Raw genomic sequence first — 24,790 nt, forward strand, 5'->3', positions numbered from 1 at the left:
ACCAAAATTAGACTGAGTGCAGTGAGCTGTAATCCCAACACTTTGGGAAAGGGAAGGCAGAAAGATCACTTGAGGCCAGGAGTTCAAGTTCACAGTGAGCTATGATTGTGACATTGAATTCCAGCACAACCCTGTCTAATAAACAAACAAACAAAATTGAGATGGTGGGTATGATCAGAGTTCCTGGGGTGACATTGCTTTCAGGTCCTTTTGGTACACAGAACTAGAAAATACATTTTAAGAAATCACAAGCCCATACTGATATTTTCAATTCCAGTTTAATGTTGTAGGAGGTTTTTTCCAACTTATTTTATTTTATATTTGTGTTTCTTTCCATGTACATTTAGAACCTTTGATAAAATATGATATATTTACTTATTTTCTTTATCCTACAATATATAATTTCAAAATTACAATAACAATATTACAACAAACATTAATCATAATGAGTGAAATTTAAGATCATTTTGTAGATCTTTTGTCTTCAGAGTATAACTACTAGGGGTATATTGTTAGAGTAACTTAAAATATTTATCCAAAGTATTCAAACATAACTTGAAATAATCATTGTCTCTTAGTGGTTATGCAATTCATTTAATAGATTTGTTTGTTTGTGTTCAATTTTCTGTTTTGCTTTTGTTTCTTTTATTTATTTTTTGAATGTGTAAGACACATGATTCAGAAGTCAAACTATATAATAGGTTAATCTCAGAGATCTCATTCCTAGCCCCTGTCCATCCTATCCTGTTTTCATCCCTTCTGTGAGTAACTATTTTCATCAGTTTCTTCTTCTTATGATGATGAGTCACTGTAGTCTCAGTCTCCTGCGCTCACACAATCCTCTCATATCAGCCTCCAAGGTGGCTGGACTACAGGCACATGCCACTGTGCCTGGCTAATTTATTATTATTTTTTGAGACACAGTCTTGCTATGTTGCTCAACCTGGTCTGAAACTCCTAGGCTCAAGCAATCCTCCTACCTCAGCCTCTCAAAGTGCTAGAATTAGAGGCACGAATCCCCATTCCTGGCTATTTTCATTAACTTCTGGTTTATATTTCCTGTGCTTTTTTTTCCCCCAACACTCACACATACAAATAAAATGATATGCATTGTTTTACATCTTGCTTTCTCTTATTTAATACAGTATCTTGGAAACTGTTCCCTACCAATTTGTAGCAATCTTTTTTTTTTAATAAAAATTAGCTGAAGAATACTCCCTTATACAGATGTACTACAATTTATTTCATTAGTCTCTTGCTGTTGAACATCTCTGCTATTTCCAATCATTTGCTGTTACAAGAATCAGACAGTAGATAACCTATGTCTATGTTGTTTTGTGTTTTGGGAATTATAGCTTCAGGATAGATCCAGGGATCTCAATTTTAGAACACATCCCAAGTGATTTTGATGCACAGCCAGGTTTGAGTACCAGTGCTTACTGTGCATGGTAAAAATGGTATCCAGAAAGCCAGAATTGTTAACTTTTTTTAAAGAATGAGAAAACAGTAAGTGAAGAAGTAAGATTCTTACCGTCCTAAACTTCTGCCTACACTATCCAATAAAATGCAATTGAACTATATGAACAGAAGCGGAACATCTAGTGGCTGGGCGCAGTGGCTCATGCCTGTAATCTCAGCACTTTGGGAGGCCAAGGCCAGCAGATCACTTGAGTTCAGGAGTTTGAAACCAGCCTGGACAATATGGTGAAGCCCCGTTGCTTCACCATATACATACACACACAAAAAAAAATTAGCCAGATACAGTGGTGCCTGTGGTCCCTGCTACTTGAGAGGCTGATGTGGGAGGATCACTTGAGCCTGCTGGGAGTTGAGGCTTCAGTGAGCTGCGATGGCACCACCTGTCTCAAAAAAAAAGTAGGGGGAGTTTAACATCTGTGCTGTGTGTGGTGGTTCGTGCCCGTAATCCTAGCACTTTGGTAGGCCGAGGCAGGAGGATCACTTGAATTTAGGAGGTCAAGACCTGCTTGAGCAACAGTGAAACTTCGTCTTCAAAAAGAAAAAAAAAAAAGAAGAAGAAGAAACATCTAGATATCTAGTCGAGTCTTGTGTCCAAGTCAACATGTTGGTAGCAAGAATATCCCATGTATATACACATAAGTGACCCAGATTTGGGAAGCTGATAAGTTGCAGTTTAGATATGCTGAGTCAGGGGCATCCAGCAGTGACTGGCAATGTTTTAGGCAGTTACTTGAATGGTTTGGAGATCAGATTAGGCTGAGTCATTAGCATGTAGGTGAAGGATGACTGAGGAAAGGATTATAGAGCAAGAAGATGCTTAGGATGGAGGCTTGGAGAATACCAGTACTTAGGAGGCAAGCAGAGGAGTCCAAGACTGTAAATAGAGAAGAAAGAGAAAAATCTGAGAAGGCAAGTCACAAAAGCCCAGGCAGCAGAATGCTACAAGAAGAAAATAGTTATCAGTATCAAATACTGTGAGAGGTCAGGTGAAACAAAGGCTGAAAAGTATCCACTGGGTTTTGAAACAAAGAGGACAGTAAGTGTGACATTTGTCACACAGTTAAGCTGAGGTCTGTAGTAAATGTAGTAAGGGGGAGATTCAGTGTTGTAGTGGAAACAGTAGTCATGTGAATGTCAAAGGAATTCAACCTCATATAGCCAATCCTTGGAAACACTGGTGTTTTTCAGCGGCAACAGTATTTCTTTTAAAAGCAACAAAAGTGGGCATTTGTCAATTGTTACTTAAAGGGAAAAAAATCAATTTTTGTATTTTCTCCTATACATTTTTCTTAAATATTTGGTGTGGCTGTCTTTTACATATGCTTAAATATAGTGTAAGATGCTTTTGGATTTAGTAAATAGTGTATGTTTAGTTATTTCAGGATTATTATTAAGAGAATAATCACAAAATAAACAGTATTAATACTGTAATTTAGTAATCTATTTATGGTATTTCTTAAAGAGTATCAAGACTTTCAAGTACCATCCCCATCAAGTAATAGAATCATAGCTCCAGAATAGTTTTTAAAATCACGTTCTTTTCTTTTCTAGTTCCCTTCTCCTATTCCTGTCTATCCTCTGGGTTGCAAAGAAATACTTTTGCTCCGGTGTTAGCAGCAAGTAGCAGCCCAGCTTAAAACAGTTTGGGAGACCAGGGTGCACTCACAGAGGAAAGGATGAAAAGAACTTTGAATGTCATGTAATCCAGTGGTGTCCAAATCTAGCAGAGCATCAAAATGGAAGCCTGGAACGTACATTAAAAAGACAGAATCCTGGGTCCCTGCCCTCGATCCGACTCCAGAAGGACATCTGCTATACTTTCGTTTTGGGGAGGTTGGGGTGGGGCTTGCTATTCCGGGTCTTTGAGGCTCAGCAGAAGTGGACTTTCTCCGCGTTCTCTCTTCGCAGGAGATGCTTTGCACTGGCGGTTCTGCAGGTGCCACGCCTGTCACTCCCCAGCGCAGATCTCGTCCCGGCACCTCCCTGATCTTCACCGCCAGACACCGGAAATCCCAGCGGAGCAGCAGCCCCGCCCATCTCCCCGCCCTGCGCTCAACCCGTCTGGCTCCGCCCCTTCCACACACCCTCCTCCCGCAATCCCTGGAAACGTGAGGCGGAGCTTCGCTGCCGCCCCGCCCCGTCCCGCGCACGCCGGCGGCCGCCTTGGCGTTCCGGGAAGTTGAAGGCCTTATAGGCGTGGAACTGATTGGGAGATCATGGCGGTGCGCTTAGCCAGCGTTTTTCCCAGTTCTTTGAGTTGAGTTCGGGAGAAGTATGGCCAGGTCGAGTCAATACCTGCGCCAACTGCAGGGACCTCTGCTCCCACCCAAGGACCTGGTGGAGGAGGAGGACGACGACTACCTGAGGGACGACGTGGAGGAGGATGAAGACTCGGTGTTCGTGGACGCCGAGGAGCTCTGCAGTGGGGGCGTAAAGGCTGGCAGCCTCCCCGGGTGCATCCGCGGTGAGGAAGCCCCCTGCCCCGGGGATAGGACTGGAGGGTCCAACGAAGCGTTTCCCATTCTGGCTTTGCCCTGAGCAAGGCACCAGTAGCTGCTAACAGACTTAGCTTCTAAATGCCCTAGCTGCTTCACCCTTCTTAGGGTAAAATTGTAACTATAATAATAGCAGTGACTTTAACTGGATACACACTGTGTGTTAAGCTTGCACTTGTCCTGTATCAATTATCTCATTTTAATATTCGCCGTTCTTCGAGGTAGTTTTACGCTTGAGGAAACGATGGATTTCCACCCAGAATCAGAACTTTTATTTTTCTTTCTAACCACTTATCCTCAAGTTCTATAGAATCAGAACTTGTAACTATTATCCTGTTTTGCCTGGAGTCAAATACGTGGTTCTTTTTCAGCTTTTTGGAAAAACAAAACGGGCCGGGCTTGGTGTCGCACCCCTGTAATCCCAGCTACTTGGGAGGCCGAGGCAGAATTGCTTGAACCCAGGAGGCGGAGGTCGCTGTGAGCCGAAATGGCGCCATTGCACTTCAGCCTGGGCAGCAAGAACGAAACTCCGTCTCAAAAAAAGAAAAGGAAAAAAAGAAAGAAAAAGAGAAACAAAACAAAACAAAATGAACACCTCAGTGCACAGATGATTGCACAGATAATTATTAACTGGTGTAAATAACCTTGTGGTTGTGGTTAACCTTGAAAAAGTAGTTTCCTGTGCTATAAGTTATACGTGTTATGTGTACTTTGTGACTGATGCTTAGAATATTTTAATGTGCAGGCCAGCGCTGTTCAGTAGAACTTTCCATGATGATGGCAGTGTTTTATATCTGCATTGTCTGGTACAATAGCCACTAGCCATATGTAGCTGTTTAAAACTTAAATACAGCTGATGTAACTGAGGAGACAAATTTTAAGTTTTATTACATTTTAATTTAAATAGACACATGTAGGTAGACAGTACAGATTTAGGCAGAAAATTTTCTTTTTTTTTTTTTCCTTTAAATACATCTTTTTAACATAGCTGCTTGGATTTTTTTTTCTTTCTTTCTTTATTTTTTTTCTTTAGAAAATTTTCAAGTATTTGTGGAGAGCTTAGTCATTCATCAACTGGTTAGCATATTTGGTGCTTGGAAAACCGGGAGAAATAAAATAACAAGGTTGCAGTCTTAATGAAGCTTACCCGCTAGTGTATTAAACAGACATTCTTTAAATAATTACAGAAGTAACTATAATGTTACTAAATGCTTAGAAGGAATGCTAAATAGTGCTTTGAGAGGTTTTATACATGAGATTCATTGAAGACTTTTCTAAGTAAGTGACAGTTAAGCCGAGGTCTGTAGTAAATGTAGTAAACAGTAAAGGGGATATCAGTTAAGGCAGATGGAGTAACTTGGGTGAAGGGCCATGGCATTTGAAAGAAACTGCGTGAAGGCCAGTATTGGCTGAAGTCAGAGTAGCAGAGAGGGGACTGGTTTTAGAAGAGGAACGGCGGACACCGTGTACTGTGGTTGCCTTTTGGAATACAAAGACAAATGAAACTGTCTTGTTCCAGTATTTATAGTGTAGTAGAGGGAAACAGAAAAAGAGGTAGGCGGAGTGCAGTGTTATAGGCACCCTAACAGACATCTTTCTAGAGTGCTGTAGGGAGATAAAAGTTTGATAAAACATGGAGGAAACAGTTTTAAAATAATTTCCAGAGTTAACTTTTATGGGTTTTTCTTTCTTTCTTTTTTTTTTTTTCCAGTTTTAATTCCTGATGAAAACACACAAGAGAAATGTAAAGTGTTTGGACGTTTTCCTATAACAGGTGCTTGGTGGAGAGTGAAGGTACAAGTAAAGCCTGTGGTGGGATCAAGGAGCTATCAATATCAAGTTCAAGGATTTCCATCTTACTTTTTGCAGTCTGATATGTCACCACCAAACCAAAAACATATCTGTGCCCTCTTTCTTAGAGAGTGTAATGTCTCCAATGATTATATTAATCAATTTTTAACATGGGTAAATGAAGTATCAAACTACAGAAACCTAAACTTCGAAAATCTTAGGGAAACACTAAGAACTTTCCAAAAGGAAACTATAAGGAAAGATCAAAAGCAGCCTGCACAGAATGGCCAGGAAGAGTTGTTCCCGGACAATGAGATGAGTCTTCCTCTGGAAAACACAGGTAAGTATGATTTTTATCATCAAGTTTCATTGTAATTGACAGATTAATGACTACTGTGTTTAAAATATTACCACCAGCATAGTATTCTTTTTAAAAATCTATTTGATGAAAAATGTATTTATGTTGCTTTTAGAGTATGCCATTGGCATTTCAGATTTCTCATGTGTAACATGAAGGGATTATATAAGCTGATCTTTAAAATCCTTTGAGTTTCCTTCCACCTCTAAAATTATGATTTCATCTCTCTAACTCTTGTACTCATAGAGATTACCTTGAATCATTAATAAAAAAAGATTCAGTTGCTGGCCGTGGTGGCTGCTTATACCTGTAATCCCAGCACTTTGGACAGGAGGATGACTTGAGCTGAGGAGATTGAGACTAGCCTAAGCAATATAGAGAGACCTTAGTCAGTTGTGGTGACACATACCTATAGACCCACCTACTCGGGAGGCTGAGGCAGGAGGATCACTTGAACCCAGAAAATGGAGACTGCAGTGAGCTAAGTACTATACTCCAGCCTGAGTGAAAGAGTGAGACCCTGTCTCAGTTTTAAAAAAATTCAGTTGTAAATTACTCTGTTTAAGGAGGCAGAGGAGAACAACAAGGATATGAGTAATACATTTAGGAACTACTTCAGTCCAAAATGGTTTTCAAATTATTTTTAATATGGTTTGTTATCTGGGCATTCATATATATGGAATATTTCATTTCCTAATCGTATCAAATAAATTTGATGGTACCTCAGTGAATGACTGCAATGACAAAAGATTATGACTATAGAAAATGATTATAAAGGTTACTATGTAAATTGTTTATTTTATATCCTTAGCTTTAAATTTATCTTTATATAATTAAGTAAGAATTTTTGTTCTGATTATAGTGCAGACAGTAGGAAACAAAAGGCTAAGAAGTCATTTAAGCATTTAATGAACATAAAGTTTGGTGTTAAACACAATGAAACCATCTCAGTACAAAAGCAATTGTCATAATATGATCAAATTTTCTTACTGGTTAAAGCAAATGTACTAATCCGTCTTTGACTTAGATTTCTTGAATTGGTTGTGCAAAATGAGAAAGTACTTCAAATCAGTCATTCTTTGGGTTCATTTGTGTTTTATTTTGTTCTTTTCTGGTATCTTGTAGTTCCATTTAAAAATGTAATGACAGCTTTGCAGTTTCCGAAAATAATGGAATTCCTACCAGTTCTTCTGCCTCGTCACTTTAAATGGCTCATAAGTTCAGGTTCTAAACAGGTGTTGGAAGAGATAGAAGAGATTTTAGGTACGCATCCATGGAAACTTGGATTTAGTAAAGTAAGTAAAACATTTGCTCAGCATATAGTAATCTTGTGTAAGGCAAGGTTTCAAATTTGACAGTTTTTTCTTTCTCTTTCAAAGGAAAAAAATTTGTGTGGACCCCAATATTGATTTATTTTTATTCACATGTTGCAACTGTACATAAACTGCTTATGGCTGTAGCATAAGAAGCTATAGCATAAGAATATTTTATAAGTTGTCATGCAACTTATAAAGTTGCGTAAATGAAAAACAAAACAAATGTAATTTAATGTGACAAATGTCCTGTAACTAAATTGTCATTTGCAACTTGAATATAGATCTCATTGAAGTCAAAAGCTCTTACTAGTTTGGCAAGTCCATTCTGCTATGCATCTCAACTTCCCTCGTCCGGTTTAAACTATTGACAACTTTGATTATTCATCTGGTATATCAGGATGTCATTTGATTTTTATTGTATACAATAACATCATTTACAAATGAATCCACTTCTGTTCTTATTATTAGAGACTATGAGTAGTAAAGTGACACCCTGAGGCTCCAGGGGTATTGGGCACCAAGTGTGGTACTTAATCTTGGTAGTTCTTGGTTATAAGGTGGTTTTCCAAAGAAAAATACAATTGAGAAACTCTGAGAAAATTCTTGGAACCTCAGGAATGTTTGCAGATGCTGAGTTTGAGAAATACAGGAATAAGGACTTTTTCCCTTAGATGAAATGTCTATAAATTCAGTATGTTTTTAAAGATGAGATTCTGGAACGTGAGATTATTATTATATATATTTATTCAGTGGAAAAGAGTGGAAGAGCAATGATATGTGAGATAATAATAGTTTGCCTTTTTGTTTAAAAAAATAAATAAAAACCCTGTAAAGTCCAATGTTCTTTATACACTTACTAAGAAGGGAGGATAATTTTTTGAGATCTTTAGAGCCTGTTCACATTTCAAGAATAAATTATATAGCATTTTATTATTAGCAATACACATTGCGTTAGGCTAATAAAATTGATTAAACATTTGTTGAGACCTTGGCAGTGTAGAACAGAGATGCGATCAGGCCCTTACTCTTGCCCTTGCTAGGCTCAGCATATTCCTGGTGAAGCACAGAAACTTTTGTTTTTCTTTGTGGTCAAATGAGTTTGAGGCTATGTCTATCAAGATTCTAGGGTCAGCCTTCTTCTCTCCCTGCCACTATCCTGTTCTCTCTCCCGCCTTTTTTTTTTTTTTTTCCACTCAGGCTGGAGTGCAGTGGCAGGATCTGCTCACTGCAGTCTCTGCCTCCCAGGTTCAAGTGATTCTCTGGCCTCAGCACTCTAATAGCTGGGATTACAGGCATGTGCCACCACACTCAGCTAATTTTTGTATTTTTAGTAGAGACAGGGTTTCACCATGTTGGCCAGGCTGGTCTTGAACTGCTGTCCTCAAGTGATCTGCCCACCTTGACCTCCCAGAGTGCTGGGATTATAGGCATGAGCCACTGCACCTGGCTTTCCACCTCCTCTTAAAAAGAAAAAAAATTTTTAAGCATTACATGTCATCTACTGTATTTTCTGCCTCCTAGATTAAGTGAACGAACCCCTGTTTAAGAAGCTGTTGAAGTCCCAGATTCTCTCCCCAGTGTGGGCATTAAGCGATTACTGCTTCCTACCCCAGCAAGAGGATAGAGGTTCCTCTTGCCTGATGCCATTCAACTGAGAGTTTCTAGGCTTGGGGATACCAGGGGAGGATAAGGCAGAGATTATCTGGTGGTGACTCAGGTTTTTCATTAGGGAACAGTCTCCTCCCTCCCTGCTGTGTCAGGATCTGGAACTGTTTTCTCCTGTTTAGTCACTCTTCTCAGAGAAGAATCTACATGGAGAGTTTAAGCCTGGTTGCAGCATTCTGGGACTCATGGGAAAAGGAGACTTGACATCCCACCATTCAGCATGTAAACCACTATCCAAGTATTGTATAAGTTTGCTGGGGCTTCCAGAACAAGTACTGCTGACTGGATAGCTTACACAACAGAAATTTATTGTCTTACTGTTCTGGAGGCTACAAGTCTGAGATCAAGTTGTGGACAGGATTGATTTCTTCTGAGGCTTCCCTCCTTGGCTTGTAGATGGTCATTGTCTCTCTCTGTCTTCACATGGTCTTCCTTCTTTGCCAGTCTGTGTCCTAATCTCTTCTTGTAAGAATGCAAATCATATTAGAGTAGGACCCATCCGGAGGACCTCATTAATGAGGTGCATGGTCTCATTTAACCTTAATTACTTCTTTGAAACCCTGTCTCCAAATATAGTCACATTCTGAGGATACTGTGGGTTAGGACATCAAAATATGAATTTTGTGGGGACACAGTTCAGCCCATAAAAGGTATGGATAGCTCAGGAGTGATGACTCTATTAAGAAAAAATTGAGCCGATAGATGATGTGCTCAGTGGATTATGGTGAAGGGAGTTCTGTATCTCTTCTCTAGAATTTAGGCAGAATTGTTGATAGGTATACATAGAAAACTAAACAAGCCAAGAAAATGAGACAGATGTTAACTTCATGATACACACTGAGTTCAACAAAAAACTTAATGTAACAGAATATATCTGTCACTCAGCTGTGAATCCTATTTGCATAAGCATAATAAATACCTATTTAACCAAAATTTAACAAAATGTATACTACAACATTTTTCAAATATAGGAACCAAAGAAGCACCTGTGGAGGTAATGGTATAAAATAGAATGAACTTCCATAGAGACAGACTTGCCATAGTAAGGAGTTAATAATAAATATCTAAAATCTTTTAAAAATCAAGGAAAAATATCTATAGTACTTAGAACTATGGAGGTAAATTCTGGAAGGAATAACTGAAGTGTTGATGTTGCCTTTCGAAGACTTGAGAAAGGATAAGGAAAGGATTCATATTTTTTCATGATAAGCCTTATGGTATTATTTCACTTTTAAAACTGTGTTTGTGTTAGTTTGATACAATATAATTTTAATTAAAAAATTATATAGATCTCTAACTATAGTACAGCCAATTAAAATAATTAGTGATATTCTCTAGTATTTTTCTCCAAATTTAGTTGAAGTTTATGTCTTCTGGGATTTCAAAAATTGTTAATAAAGAACATATTCATAAGCTCTTATGATGTTTATAAACCAACTGAACTTTTTTTCTTAAAGATAACCTACAGAGAATGGAACCTGTTGCGATGTGAGGCAAGTTGGATGGCGTTTTGTCAGTGCCAGCCTCTTCTCCAGTTGATGACTGATTTGGAGAAGAATGCATTAATAATATATTCAAAACTGAAGCAGATATGTAGAGAACATGGGCACACATATGTTGAAGTAAATGACTTAACTTTGGCATTGTCAGATCACATGTCATTTCCTGATGCTTCGGAGTCTCTGAAGTTTTTGAAGGATATTGGTGTGGTGACATATGAGAAGGCCTGTGTCTTCCTTTACGACCTTTATCAGGCTGAAAGAGCCATCGCCTTTTCAGTTTGTAACCTGATGAAGAGCCCTCCATGGCATTTATGTGTCGATGTCAAAAAGGTGCTTGCCTCTATTCACACCACAGAACCTGAGAATTCAAGAAGGGATGATGCACTGAATGAGAGCAAACCTGATGAAGCAAGATTAGAAAATCCTGTGGACACACAGGACAGTGATGACCGTATTTGGACTAATGGTGAAAGTGAAATTAATGCAGAAATAAGTGAACTTCAGCTGGATCAGGATCAGATTGAAGTTCAGCTGGATCAGGATCAGGTGACTGCTTTGAAAATGATTTGCTCCAATCCTGTGACAGTCATAAGTGGGAAAGGTGGATGTGGGAAGACCACAATAGTTAGCCATCTTTTTAAGCATATAGAGCAGATGGAAGAAAGAGAAGTGAAAAAAGCTTGTGAAGATTTTGAACAAGACCAGAGTTCTTCAGAAGAATGGATTACCTTTACTGAGCAAAGTCAACTAGAGGCGAGCAAGGATATACAAGTTTTGCTCACAGCACCTACAGGGAAAGCAGCTGGCTTACTAAGACAGAAAACTGGTCTTCATGCCTACACACTGTGCCAGGTAAAAGCTTTGACATTTTATCTGTAGATAAAACATTTGCCTTGAAGACAAACTTATTTCTTAATCAGTAGGAATATTTTGAATGTCTTCTGGGTCCCTGCCTTGCAGTAACTAGTCATTTAGATCAATGCCTTTTAAAGCAGCCAGTCTATAAATTGTTACCAGTTGGCATGAGAAAGGAGCTAATGGTAGAAATAAATCAGTGCACTGCTTCCTTCATTAAGAAAGTCTTATGAAAAAAACTATCAGGTCCAGCACAGTGGTTCCTCCCTGTAATTCTAGCACTTTGGGAGGCCAAGGTGGGAGGATCACTTGAGCTCAGGAGTTTGAGACCTGCCCAGGCAACATAGTGAGACCCCCATCTCTACAAAAAGTTAAATTAGCTGGGCATGGTGGCATGCACCTGTAGTTTCAGCTACTTGGGAGGCTGAGGTGAGAGGATTGCTCGAGGCTGTGAAGTCGAGGCTGCAGTGAGCCGTGTTTACACCACTGTACTCTAGCCTGGGTGACACAGTAAGACCTTCTCTAAAAACCAAAAAAAAATCAGTTGCCCTAAAGCATAGGCGTAATGATACAATTAGTTTAGATGCTCATACAGTATCTGTTTCTCATGGGGACTGGTTAGAAACATGTCACAGTCCACAGACCATATTTTGAATAGCACTGGAAATGGAAGTGAAAGGCTTATATTCTGTAGGATGAATGTGAGGACTTCCTCATCTGGTATAATTCTTTTTTTTTTTAAGTCTGTGAAATGTTATGCAAATGCTGAAGAGTGATTTACTTCCAATTATGTGGTCACTTTCAAAATAGGTGTAATGTGATACTGAAGAAAAATGTATGTTCTGTGGACCTGGGGTTCTATAAATACTCACTGAGTTTACTTGTTCCAGGTCTGAGTTCAAATCATAGATGTCCCTGTTAATTTTCTATCTCGTTGATCTGTCAGATATTAACAATGTGGTGTCAAAGTCTCCCGCTATTATTGTGCGGGGGTCCAAGTCTCTATAAGTCATTAAGAACTTGTCTTATGTATCTGGGTGCTCCTATATTGGGTGCATATGTATTTATGATCATTGACTCCTGCTGTTGCATTGATCCTTTTACCATTATGTAATGTCCTTCTTTGTTTCTTTTAGTCTTTGTTACTGTTGAAGTCTATTTTGTCAGAGATGAAAGTTACAACTCCTGTTTGTTTTTTTTTTTTGTTGTTGTTTTTTTTGCTCTCCATTTGATTGGTGAGTCTTCCTCCAATCCTTTGTTTTGAGTCTTTATGTGTCCTTGCTTATGAGATGGATCTGGATACAGCATACCGATGGGTTTTGACTTTTTAATTCAATTTGTCTGTCTGTGTCTTTGATTGGGGCATTTAATCCATTTAAATTTAGAATTAATATTGATATTTGTGAGTTTAATATTGTCATTTAATGCTATCTGGCTATTCTGCCCATTAGTTGATATAGATTCTTCATTATGGAGATACTCTTTACCTTTTGGTATGTTTTTGGGATGACTGATACTGGTTGTTCCTTTCTGTGTGTAATACTTCTTTTAGAAGCTCTTGTAAAGCAGGCCTGGTGGTGATGAAATCTCTGGGTGCTTGGTTGTTCATGAAAAATTTTATTTTTCCTTTATTTATGAAGCTTAGTTTGGCTGGATATGAGATTCTGGGTTGAAAATTCTGTTCTTTGAGGATATTGAATATTGACCTCCACTCTCTTCTAGTTTGTAGGGTTTCTGCTGAGAAATCTGCTGTGAGTCTGATAGGCTTCCCTTTATGGGTAACCTGACCTTTCTCTCTAGCTGCCCTTAGAATTTTCTCCTTTATTTCAACCCTGGTGAATATAATGATTATGTGTCTTGGGGTTGCTCTACTTGAGGAATATCTTTGTGGTGTTCTCTGTATTACCTGGAGTTGAGTATTGTCCTGCCTTACTAGGTTAGGAAAGTTTTCCTGAATAATATCCTGAAGAATATTTTCCAGCTTGGATTCATTCTCTTCATGACATTCAGGTACACCTATCAAATGTAAATTAGGTCTTTTCACATAGTCCCATATTTCTTGGAGACTTTACTCATTCCTTTTTACTCTTCTCTAATCTTGTCTTCTCATTTCATTTCATTAAGTTGGTCTTCAACCTCTGATATCCTTTCTTCTGCTTGATCAATTCGACTGTTAAAACCTGCGCATACTTTGCGGAGTTCTCGTATTGTATTCTTCAGTTCTAGTAATTCACTTATATTCCTCTCTAAATTGTCTATTCTCATTAGGATTTCGTCAAACCTTTTTTCAAGGTTCTTAGTTTCTTTACATTGGGCTAGAACATGTTCTTTTTTAAATCGTATGTTAGGTTTGGGGGTACATGTGAAGAACATGCAAAATTGTTGTATAGGTACACACGTGGCAGTGTGATTTGCTGTATTCCTCCCCTTCACCTATATCTGGCATTTCTCCCCATGCTATCTCTCCCTACCTCCCCACCCCCTGCTGTCCCTCCCCTATTTCCCCCCAACAGACCCCAGTGTGTAGTGCTCCCCTCCCTGTGTCCATGTGTTCCCATTGTTCAACACCCGCCTATGAGTGAGAACATGCAGTGTTTGATTTTGTGTTCTTGTGTCAGTTTGCTGAGAATGATGGTTTCCAGGTTCACCCATGTCCCTACAAAGGACCCGAACTCATCGTTTTTGATGGCTGCATAATATTCCATGGTGTATATGTGCCACATTTTCCCTGTCCAGTCTATCATCGATGGGCATTTGGGTTGGTTCCAGGTCTTTGCTATTGTAAACAGTGCTGCAGTGAACATTCGTGTGCATGTGTCCTTATAATAGAACGATCTATAATCCTTTGGATATATACCCAGTAATGGGATTGCTGGGTCAAATGGAATTTCTATGTCTAGGTCCGTGAGGAATTGCCACACTGTCTTCCACAACGGTTGAACTAATTTACACTCCCACCAACAGTGTAAAAGTGTTCCTATTTCTCCACATCCTCTCCAGCATCTGTTGTCTCCAGATTTTTTAATGATCGCCATTCTAACTGACATGAGATGGTATCTCAATGTAGTTTTGATTTGCATTTCTCTAATGACCAGTGATGATGAGCATTTTTTCATATGTTTGTTTGCCTTGTGTATGTCTTCTTTTGTAAAGTGTCTGTTCATATCCTTTGCCCACTTTTGAATGGGCTTGTTTTTTTCTTGTAAATCTGTTTTAGTTCTTTGTAAATTCTGGATATCAGCCCTTTGTCAGATGGGTAAACTGCAAAAATTTTTTCCCATTCTGTTGGTTGCCGATTCACTCTAATGACTTTCTTTTGCCGTGCAGAAGCTGTGGAGTTTGATTAGGTCCCAATTGTCTATTTTGGCTTTTGTTGCCAATGCTTTTGGTGTTTTGGTCATGAAGTCCTTGCGTACGCCTATGTCCTGAATGGTTTTGCCTAGATTTTCTTCTATGGTTTTTATGGTGTTAGGTCTTATGTTTAAGTCTTTAATCCATCTGGAGTCAATTTTAGTGTAAGGTGTCAGGAAGGGGTCCAGTTTCTGCTTTCTGCACATGGCTAGCCAGTTTTCCCAACACCATTTATTAAACCAGGGAATCCTTTCCCCATTGCTTGTTTTTGTCAGGTTTGTCAAAGATTGAATGGTTGTAGATATGTTGTGTTGCCTCTGAGGCCTCTGTTCTGTTCCATTGGTCTATATCTCTGTTTTGGTACCAGTACCATGCTGTTTTGATTACTGTAGCCTTGTAGTAGAGTTTGAAGTCCAGTAGTGTGATGCCTCCCGCTTTGTTGTTTTTGCTTAGAATTGACTTGACTATGCGGGCTCTCTTTTGGTTCCATATGAAGTTTAAGGTGGTTTTTTCCAGTTCTGTGAAGAAGGTCATTGGTAGCTTGATGGGGATGGCATTGAATCTGTAAATTACTTTGGGGAGTATGGCCATTTTCATGATATTGGTTCTTCCTAACCATGAACATGGAATGTTTCTCCATCTGTTTGTGTCCTCTCTTATTTCGTTGAGCAGTGATTTGTAGTTCTTCTTGAAGAGGTCCTTTACGTTCCTTGTTAGTTGTATTCCTAGGTATTTTATTCTCTTTGTAGCAGTTGTGAATGGCAGTTTGTTCTTGATTTGGCTCTCTTTAAGTCTGTTATTGGTGTATAGGAATGCTTGTGATTTTTGCACATTGATTTTGTATCCTGAGACTTTGCTGAAGTTGCTTATTAGTTTCAAGAGATTTTGGGCTGAGATGATGGGGTCTTCTAGATATACAATCATGTCGTCTGCAAATAGAGACAATTTGACTTCCTCCTTTCCTATTTGAATACCCTTTATTGCTTTTTCTTGCCTGATTTTTTTTTTTTTTTTTTTTTTTGAGACGGAGTTTTGCTCTTTTTACCCAGGCTGGAGTGCGATGGCACGATCTTGGCTCACCATAACCTCTGCCTCCTGGGTTCAGGCGATTCTTCTGCCTCAGCCTCCTGAGTAGCTGGGATTACAGGCACGCGCCACCATGCCCAGCTAATTTTTTGTATTTTTAGTAGAAACGGGGTTTCACCATGTTGACCAGGATGGTCTCAATCTCTTGACCTTGTGATCCACCCGCCTCGGCCTCCCAAAGTGCTGGTATTACAGGCGTGAGCCACCGTGCCCGGCCCTTTCTTGCCTGATTGCTCTGGCTAGAACTTCCAGTACTATATTGAATAGGAGTGGTGAGAGAGGGCATCCTTGTCTAGTGCCAGATTTCAAAGGGAATGCTTCCAGTTTTTGCCCATTCAGTATGATATTGCCTGTTGGTTTGTCGTAAATAGCTTTTATTATTTTGAGATATGTTCCGTCAATACCTAGTTTATTGAGGGTTTTTAGCATAAAGGGCTGTTAAATTTTGTCAAAGGCCTTCTCTTCATCAATTGAGATAATCATGTGGTTTTTGTCTTTGGTTCTGTTTATGTGGTGAATAACGTTTATGGACTTGGATATGTTGAACCAGCCTTGCATCACCGGGATGAATCCTACTTGATCATGGTGGATAAGCTTTTTGATATGCTGTTGCAATCAGCTTGCCAGTATTTTATTGAAGATTTTTGCATCTGTGTTCATCATGGATATTGGCCTGTAGTTTTCTTTTCTTGTTGAGTCTCTGCCTGGTTTTGGTATCAGGTTGATGTTGGTCTCATAAAATGATTTGGGAAGGGTTCCCTCTTTTTGGATTATTTGGAATAGTTTCAGAAGGAGTGGTACCAGCTCCTCTTTGTATGTCTGGTAGAATTCGGCTGTGAACCCGTCTGGACCTGGGCTTTTTTTTTTGGGTGGTAGGTTCTTAATTGCTGCCTCAACTTCAGACCTTGTTATTGGTCTATTCAGGATTTCAGCTTCTTCCTGGTTTAGGCTTGGGAGGAGGCAAGTGTCCAGGAATTTATCCATTTCTTCCAGGTTTCCTAGTTTATGTGCATAGAGTTGTTTGTAATAATCTCTGATGATAGTTTGAATTTCTGTGGAATCTGTGATGATATCCCCTTTATCGTTTTTTATTGCATCTATTTGGTTATTCTCTCTTTTCTTTTTTATTAATCTGGCTAGTGGTCTGTCTATTTTGTTGACCTTTTCGAAAGACCAGCTCCTGGATTTATTGATTTTTTTGAAGGGTTTTTTTTGTGTCTCTGTCTCCTTCAGTTCTGCTCTGATCTTATTTCTTGTCTTCTGCTAGGTTTTGAGTTTTTTTGATCTTGCTCCTCTAGCTCTTTCAATTTTGACGATAGGGTGTCAATTTTAGATCTCTCCTTTCTTCTCATGTGGGCGCTTATTGCTATATATTTTCCACTAGAAACTGCTTTAAATGTGTCCCAGAGATTCTGGTATGTTGTGTCTTCGTTCTTGTTGGTTTCAAAGAACATCTTTATTTCTGTCTTCGTTTCATTGTTTATCCAGTCAACATTCAAGAGCCAATTGTTCAGTTTCCATGAAGCTGTGTGGTTCTGAGTTAGTTTCTGAATTCTGAGTTCTAACTTGATTGCACTGTGGTCTGAGAGACTGTTTGTTATGATTTCCGTTCTTTTGCATGTGCTGAGGAGTGATTTACTTCCAATTATTTGGTCAGTTTTAGAGTAGGTGTGATGTGGTGCTGAGAAGAATGTATATTCTGTGGATTTGCGGTGGAGAGTTCTGTAAATGTCTATTAGGTTTGCTTGTTCCAGGTCTGAGTTCAAGTCCTGGATATCCTTGTTAATTTTCTGTCTCGTTGATCTGTCTAATATTGACAATGGGGTGTTAAAGTCTCCCACTATTATTGTGTTGGAGTCTAACTCTCTTTGTAAGTCATTAAGAACTTGCCTTATGTATCTGGGTGCTCCTGTATTGGGTGCATATATATTTAGGATCATTAGCTCTTCTTGTTGCATTGATCCTTTTACCATTATGTAATGTCCTTCTTTGTCTCTTTTGATCTTTGTTGCTTTAAAGTCTATTTTGTCAGAGATGAGAATTGCAACTCCTGTTTTTTTTTGCTCTCCATTTGCTTGGTAAATCTTCCTCCATCCCTTTATTTTGAGCCTTTGTGTATCCTTGCATGTGAGATGGGTTTCCTGGATACAGCACACTGATGGGTTTTGGCTTTTTATCCAATTTGCCAGTCTGTGTCTTTTGATGGGGGCATTTAGTCCATTTACTTTTAGGGTTAATATTGTTATGTGTGAATTTGATACTGCCATTTTGATGCTAGCTGGCTGTTTTGCCCATTAGTTGATTCAGATTCTTCATTGTGTTGATGCTCTTTACCATTTGGTATGTTTTTGGAGTGGCTGGTACTGGTTGTTCCTTTCTATGTGTAGTGCCTCTTTCAGGAGCTCTTGTACAGCAGGCCTGGTGGTGATGAAATCTCTGAGTACTTGCTTGTTTGCAAAGGATTTTATTTTTCCTTCACTTATGAAGCTTAGTTTGGCTGGATATGAAATTCTGGGTTGAAAGTTCTTTTCTTTAAGGATGTTGAATATTGGCCCCCACTTTCTTCTGGCTTGTAGGGGTTCTGCTGAGAGATCTGCTGTGAGTCTGATGGGCTTCCCTTTGTGGGTAACTCACAGAAGTTTCTTATTATCCACCTTCTGAAGCCTAATTCTGTTATTGAAACACACTCGTTCTCCATCAGGCCTTGTTCTCTTGTTGATGCGGAACTATGATCCCCTGTAGAGGGAGAGGCATTCAGATTTTGGGTATTCTCAGCCTTTTTATGCTGGTTTCTTCCCATCATTATACATTTATCCATCTGTCTTCTTTGTAATTACCGACTTTCAAATTAGGTCTCTGAGTGGACGTCCAACTTGTTGATTCCCAGCGCCGGAATCTGAGCAACCCACTGCACCGGCTAAAACGGCGGCATTAAGATTCATGGTGCTTTTCTGCCTGGGAATCTCCGGTCTAGCTTCCTTCTTGAATCCCTTTTTCAATCAGCTGAATAGGCGACTCTGCCTTCCTGGAGCTCCAAACATCGACGAAAAGGGGTCCCAGTCCTGTTTACTGTGCACCGGGAACCGCTGCACTGGGGCGCTGGCGACCTGTGGGGCTCCTCCGCTGGGAATCTCCTGGTCCATGAGCAACAAAAATTCGTCTGAAAGTGTGGCGTCCTCTCGTTCTCTGCGCTTTCACTGGGAGCTACAATCCTGAGCTGCTAGTAATCAGCCATCTTCTGTTATAATTCTTTATTTCTTCCACCTAGAGCAGTGCCTGACAAACAGTAGTCACATAGTAAAAATTACAAATATATTAACATTCTTGAAGAAAATAGTATTGGCTATAATTAAGAATCATGGAGTTTAAGTTTGTAAAGAGCTGGAGAGGTTCCTCTAGCCCTAGCCCCAACCTGCCATTTTATAGCTAAAGGAACTTGGTAGTTGGAAGATTTCAGAAGGAGGTAATCATTGAATTGGACTTCAAGGAACATGGAGGCTCAGGTGAGGAGAAGGACATTGGACTTAGGGGAAAGACTTTTGCATAGGCATTGAGGAATATGATCATAGTGTGTATAGAGGGTTTTGAGGTGATTGCATTGATTGGAGTGAAGCCTGTATCTGACAGAATGGTGGAAATTAAACTTGGGTTAGACAATGAATTCCATCTTTAAAGTTAGTAAAGTATTTTGACTTATCTCATTATATCCTTGATAAAGTGATATTATCTCCACATTTACAGAAGAGCTAGTTGAAGTTTGAGGATGTTAAACATCTTGCCCAAGATCTTGGTTAGGTGTAGAAGTAGGATTTGAAATGATTTCTGGCCTTCCAGCCTGTGGTTCTTTCCATGGTGCCGTTATTACAGATATTGCACACCTAACGGTGAAACTCGAACTTGATCTACTAGGAGGCCATTTAGGTTCCTAAGCAAGAGATTGAAATAAAGAAGTTTTAAGGAGGATCATATAGAATCATAGAGCCATGAGCCACTTAACATATCTTGCCTATTATCTTTATTTATCACTTGAATGAATGGAGACCTAGAGATGTTCAGTGTAGCTTATCGGTGGAAGAATCTTCTGATCAGTTTATGATATTTTTTTATACTATGTTTTCATGTCTGATTAGTCTGAAGGACTGAATTAGAAGGGGACACCAAAAGGGGTCATTGCCAAGTTTGATCCTATGTGTTAACTGATTAATTGATAGTTTCTTAATATCTACTTGAGATGATGAGAGAACATTTCTGAAGCCATGTTTAGGCTTAGGAGAGAGTGCAAGAGCACAGAAGGAGCACTGGAGTTTCATTTATCATCCTTGGACTAGAGTTGCCAGATTTGGCAGATAAAAATATGGATAATTTTTTTAGTATAAGTATGTATCAAATGATTCATTGACTTGCATATACTAAAACGTCATTTATTGTGTGTTTGAAGTTCAAATTTAACTGGATTTCCTGTATTTTATTGGACAATCCCATCCTGGGATTGTGTGTAGGGGAACCTGGCTGCAAAGCTATTGGAGTCATCAAGGTGCTGATAGATGGAGCCTGTATTGAGCTAGTGGCACTAGAAATACAGTGGAACATGGCAGCATTTTCTAAGATAATTAATTGACTATATTAAATAAGAGAAAAGAAATGGCTAACTTAGAATGTTGTGAGACATGACCACTGTGAGCATAGGGGGTTTTGTTGAAGGAAATTGATGCATTTGGGTAGGAAATATGAAGGCTTTACTTAATAGACATGTTGAATCTAGTTTCAGTAGAAAAATTAGACGAAGATGTGATATACCATTTAGAAAATCTGTACATAATACAGATTGAAAATCTGAAATGCTCCAATGAGCGTTTCCTTTGAGCATTATGTCAGTGCTCAAAAAATTAAGAATTTTACAGCATTTTGGATTTTGAATTTGCAGATCAAAGATACTCAGTCTTTAAGTGCTCATACTGATGACATAGAAACATTTGTAGAATGATATACACTAAAATATTGAAGCTCTCTGGTTGGAATTTTACAACCAATTTTTTTCTCATCTATATTTAAAAATAAGTAGTATTATATTTGTAATAAATAATTTTGTTGTTTGTTGTGGGGGGGTGGTGGTGGTAGTTTTTTAAAAAGTTGAAGTGAGAAAGTTTAGAGTACTTGAAAGAAAAAGTAATATTTTCATAATTAGGTTGAGAAATCACTGCTTTTATTTCAGAATGGAGTAATGTGGTTGGGAGAATGGGAGGGCTTCAATGGGATATCTCAGATGGCCACGGGAAGGTTTATTTGGCAATGGAAAAGAATAGGGAGCTTTCTGTGTTTAAAAGCGATGAGGGAAGTGTTGAGATTTTGGAACAATTTGACTCTTTTTTTTGTTTTTAGATTTATTTGGTCTGTCTTTTCTGTATATTCATTTGTATAACTTTTGTGTTTTTCTGCTTCCCACCCACCCCTGCCAATTTAAGAGTTTTGCCTTAAAATAACTTGCTATTAATTTTTGGTTTTATAGATTTATAACCTGACTTTGGAAATGCTATACTTTGCTTGTAGGTCAATTATAGCTTCTATTTATGGAACAAAAAAATGATGACCACAGACAAACCATGGAAATTTTCTTCAGTTAGAGTTCTGGTTGTGGATGAAGGGAGTTTGGTATCTGTAGGAATCTTCAAATCAGTCTTAAATTTATTGTGTAAGCACTCCAAACTTTCTAAGCTTATTATCCTTGGTAAGTTAAAATATTGTTGGAATTCTGGTGTTTATTTCAAAGTATTGTGATTAGTTGGTTGTTTACACCATCTTACCACACCATTTCCTAAAGGTGAAAAACCATTTTTCAGAACTGATACCAAAGCTACACCAAGTTAAGTCTGACCACTCTCCTAATCCGCTTGGGTTTTGTTTTAGCCAGGATAATAGCAGGCTGGGATGTGAATGAAATAGTGTTGTGATGGGTTACTGCTAATTACCTAAATGATGGCTGTTAAAATAGTCAAAGTACCACAGATTCAGAGTAAATCAGGACGTGGATCATTTGGAAATAATAAAAAATTTGAATTATAGACCACTTAAAAGTCATTTTATGATTCTACGCTAATAACTCAAATTAGACCTCACCAGCCTCTTAGGTCCTTTCCAATTCTGATAAGATTCAGTTAGATTCTATTGAGTAGTCATGCTCGGTAGATCATATGATTTAATGGCGAAAAAAATAAAATCATAATTGGAGAATCATGTTGTATATAAAAACTATTTTTTTAGGTCTTGGAGGATGTCTTTTAAGCAGTTGATTCTATTAATGACTTAAGCCTTCTCTCTGCTTCCCCCAGTACATGTTTTTCTTATATTTAGGGCTTATTCGGTGCAAGCAAAAAAGATTTTTAATAGAGCAGAACATCATCATTAGAGTACTGAAATGTATCTGTTATCAAATGCATTTAGTTTGTTTTATATTTTGTACATTTACTTTATGTATTTGAGGCCATAGATTCTTCCATGTTCAATAAGACAATGAATGTGATTGAAAAAGGAACTAACTACAAGGCCTATTTTCTTGTCCTAATATGTTGACTAAAACATATGCCTCTACCCGGTTTCCCTGTGGTTTTAGGTATGAAAGATGTTCAATTTAGATTTTGTTACCTTATTGTGTTATTACTATTTTTATATCTTATACTGTTTAATTTAAATGTTATACTGTTTAATTTAAATGTTATTTTTTGTTAAATATTTAACTTTAAACTCTTAAATACTTTTAAACAATCTTGGGGGTATTTTTTCTCAGAGTAAGTCTTTGTGATATGTATCAGTGGAGAGAAATAAAAATAATTTCTAAATTTTAGCATCCTGGTTACCTAAAACCTGTATCTATTTTTTTTTTTTTTTTTATCTTTTAGGTGATATTAGACAGTTACCCAGTATTGAACCTGGTAACTTGCTGAAAGATCTTTTTGAGACTCTTCAGTCAAGAAATTGTGCTATTGAGCTAAAGACAAACCATAGAGCAGAATCTCAGCTAATTGTGGACAATGCTACAAGGTATAATATTACTAAGAGTTTGCATTTCCTGTCTGTTGTATTAGAAATAAAAAAAATGCTTTTGAATTAGAATGATTTAGTAGAATACATTTACTATCCCTTTTAGCTAAACTCTTCCATCCTTCAACTATAAACCTTTGCCCCACAGTTAGAAAAGCACAGTTAATGTTTTTCATTACTAGTCCAGCATAAGTTATTATTGAAATTTAAAAATGGATGAGGTTTCCTGATTTCAAAAGGATGTATATGAATTAAAATTGTATTAAACTTAAGGATTAGAATAAGCCCAAGGGGAATGGAGATTTGGAAATAACTTCATTCACAGTCAAGGGAGAATTGGGGAAGAAATACCCCCTAATTTTTGTGGGAGAAAGCTGAAAGCAAAATAATTGAATGTGGTATTTCACTCCTAGATGAATCCTGGAGGCACCCATGGTGTATTACTTCCCTTAAATAGAAAAGAACCCTTCTCTTCCCTTCATCTTTGTATAAGCCTTTGTAGTTATCCTCTGTCAGCTCAGACATTTGGTTTCTCCATAATCCGTACATGTGAAAAATCACAATCATTATTATTTCATGCTATTTATTTTAATACAGTCATGTACCACATAATGTTTGGTCATCAGCAGACTACATCTATGACGGTAGTCCCATAAGATTATAAAACTGTAATTTTACTGTACCTTTTCTCTGTTTAAATATGTTTACATATACACATACTTACCATTGTATTAACAATTGCCTACGCATTCAGTACGGTAAAACGTGCTGTGCAGGTTTGTAGCCTAGGAGCAATAGGCTGTACCATATAGCCTAGATGTGTAGTAGGCTGTACCATCTAGGTTTGTGTAAGTGCACTCTATAGTGTTCACGAATGATGAACATTGCCTAATGATGCATTTCTCAAAACATATCCCTATCATTAATTGATATGACTGTATTAAAATCTCTAGATATGGTGGGACCTTTGAATACTGAGTCTGTGTTAGTCATTGGATCAAAATATATCTCTGGTTTTTACCCTTTTTTTACGAAATGTTTTGTCGCTTGAACATTCTTCAGTTGGATGTAGCAGAAACTAGAAGAAGGGTGTCCAATCTTTTGGCTTCTCTGGGCCACATTGGACGAAGAATTGTCTTAGGCCACACATAAAATACACTAACATTAACAATAGCTGACAAGCTTAAAAAAAAAAATCATAGGCTGGGTGCAGTGGCTCATGCCTGTAATCCCAGCACTTTGGGAGGCTGAGGTGGGTGGATCACCTGAGGTCAGGAGTTCGAGACCAGCCTGACCAACCTGGTGAAGCCCCCTCTCTACTAAAAATACCAAAATTAGCCAGGCGTGGTGGCGGGCACCTGTTATCCCAGCTACTCCGGAGACGAGGCAGGACAATCACCTGAACCCGGGAGGCAGAGGTTGCAGTGAGCTAAGATCGCGCCATTGCACTCCAGCCAGAGCGAGACTCTGTTTCCACTATATATATATAAAATAAAAAATCTCATAATGTTTTAAGAAAGTTTATGAATTTGTGTTGGGCTGCATTTAAAGCCACATGTGGCCTGTGGGCCAGACAGGCTTGAACTAGAACATTCAAAACCTACTTTCTCTAAGCTTCTGTCTACCTTGGACAGAATGGTGGGAGTAGAGGAGGAATTGACAGGAATAGGGTAGACAGTGTGGGTTCATATTAAGACATTAAGAAAACTAATGGAATGGGATGTGGAATATTCTTTTCCTGTAATCTTTCTAAAGACCACCCCATTTTTGGTAGATGATTGGTCATTTTAAAGTCCGAGAAACTTGGAGGAATCTAGCATATTAGATTTCTCAGAACTCAATTTTATCTGAAACTCA

The 24,790-nt window shown here is 38.4% G+C and overlaps 1 protein-coding gene and 1 long non-coding RNA gene across 4 annotated transcripts in view; one reads left to right on the plus strand and one right to left on the minus strand.

The window, feature by feature from the left end:
• Positions 1–259: 259 nt before the first annotated feature.
• LOC135275274 (uncharacterized) lies at positions 260–3,225 on the minus strand. Its single transcript, XR_010342918.1, has 2 exons — positions 3,146–3,225; positions 260–2,353 (listed from the first exon to the last, which is right to left on the minus strand). It is a non-coding gene; the product is annotated as an uncharacterized LOC135275274 (long non-coding RNA).
• A 434-nt stretch (positions 3,226–3,659) lies between these two features.
• HELB (DNA helicase B) overlaps positions 3,660–24,790 on the plus strand; it is a 50,142-nt gene continuing 29,011 nt past the window's right edge. The window contains exons 1-7 of one of the 3 annotated variants that reach the window (XM_064377307.1): positions 3,863–3,943; positions 4,346–4,609; positions 5,686–6,105; positions 7,249–7,418; positions 10,562–11,458; positions 21,446–21,623; positions 22,792–22,933. In XM_064377307.1, the coding sequence (XP_064233377.1) occupies positions 4,462–4,609; positions 5,686–6,105; positions 7,249–7,418; positions 10,562–11,458; positions 21,446–21,623; positions 22,792–22,933 (1,955 nt within the window). In that variant the 5' untranslated portion in view covers positions 3,863–3,943; positions 4,346–4,461. Of the gene's footprint in view, positions 3,944–4,345; positions 4,610–5,685; positions 6,106–7,248; positions 7,419–10,561; positions 11,459–21,445; positions 21,624–22,791; positions 22,934–24,790 lie in introns of all 3 variants that reach the window. The other 2 variants (XM_012444950.3, XM_012444951.3) reach the window with 2 other exon arrangements.

Source organism: Aotus nancymaae, unplaced genomic scaffold (genome assembly GCF_030222135.1).
Source record: "Aotus nancymaae isolate 86718 unplaced genomic scaffold, 86718_ANA_hifiasm-v0.15.2.pri h1tg000016l, whole genome shotgun sequence".
NCBI lineage: Eukaryota > Metazoa > Chordata > Mammalia > Primates > Aotidae > Aotus > Aotus nancymaae.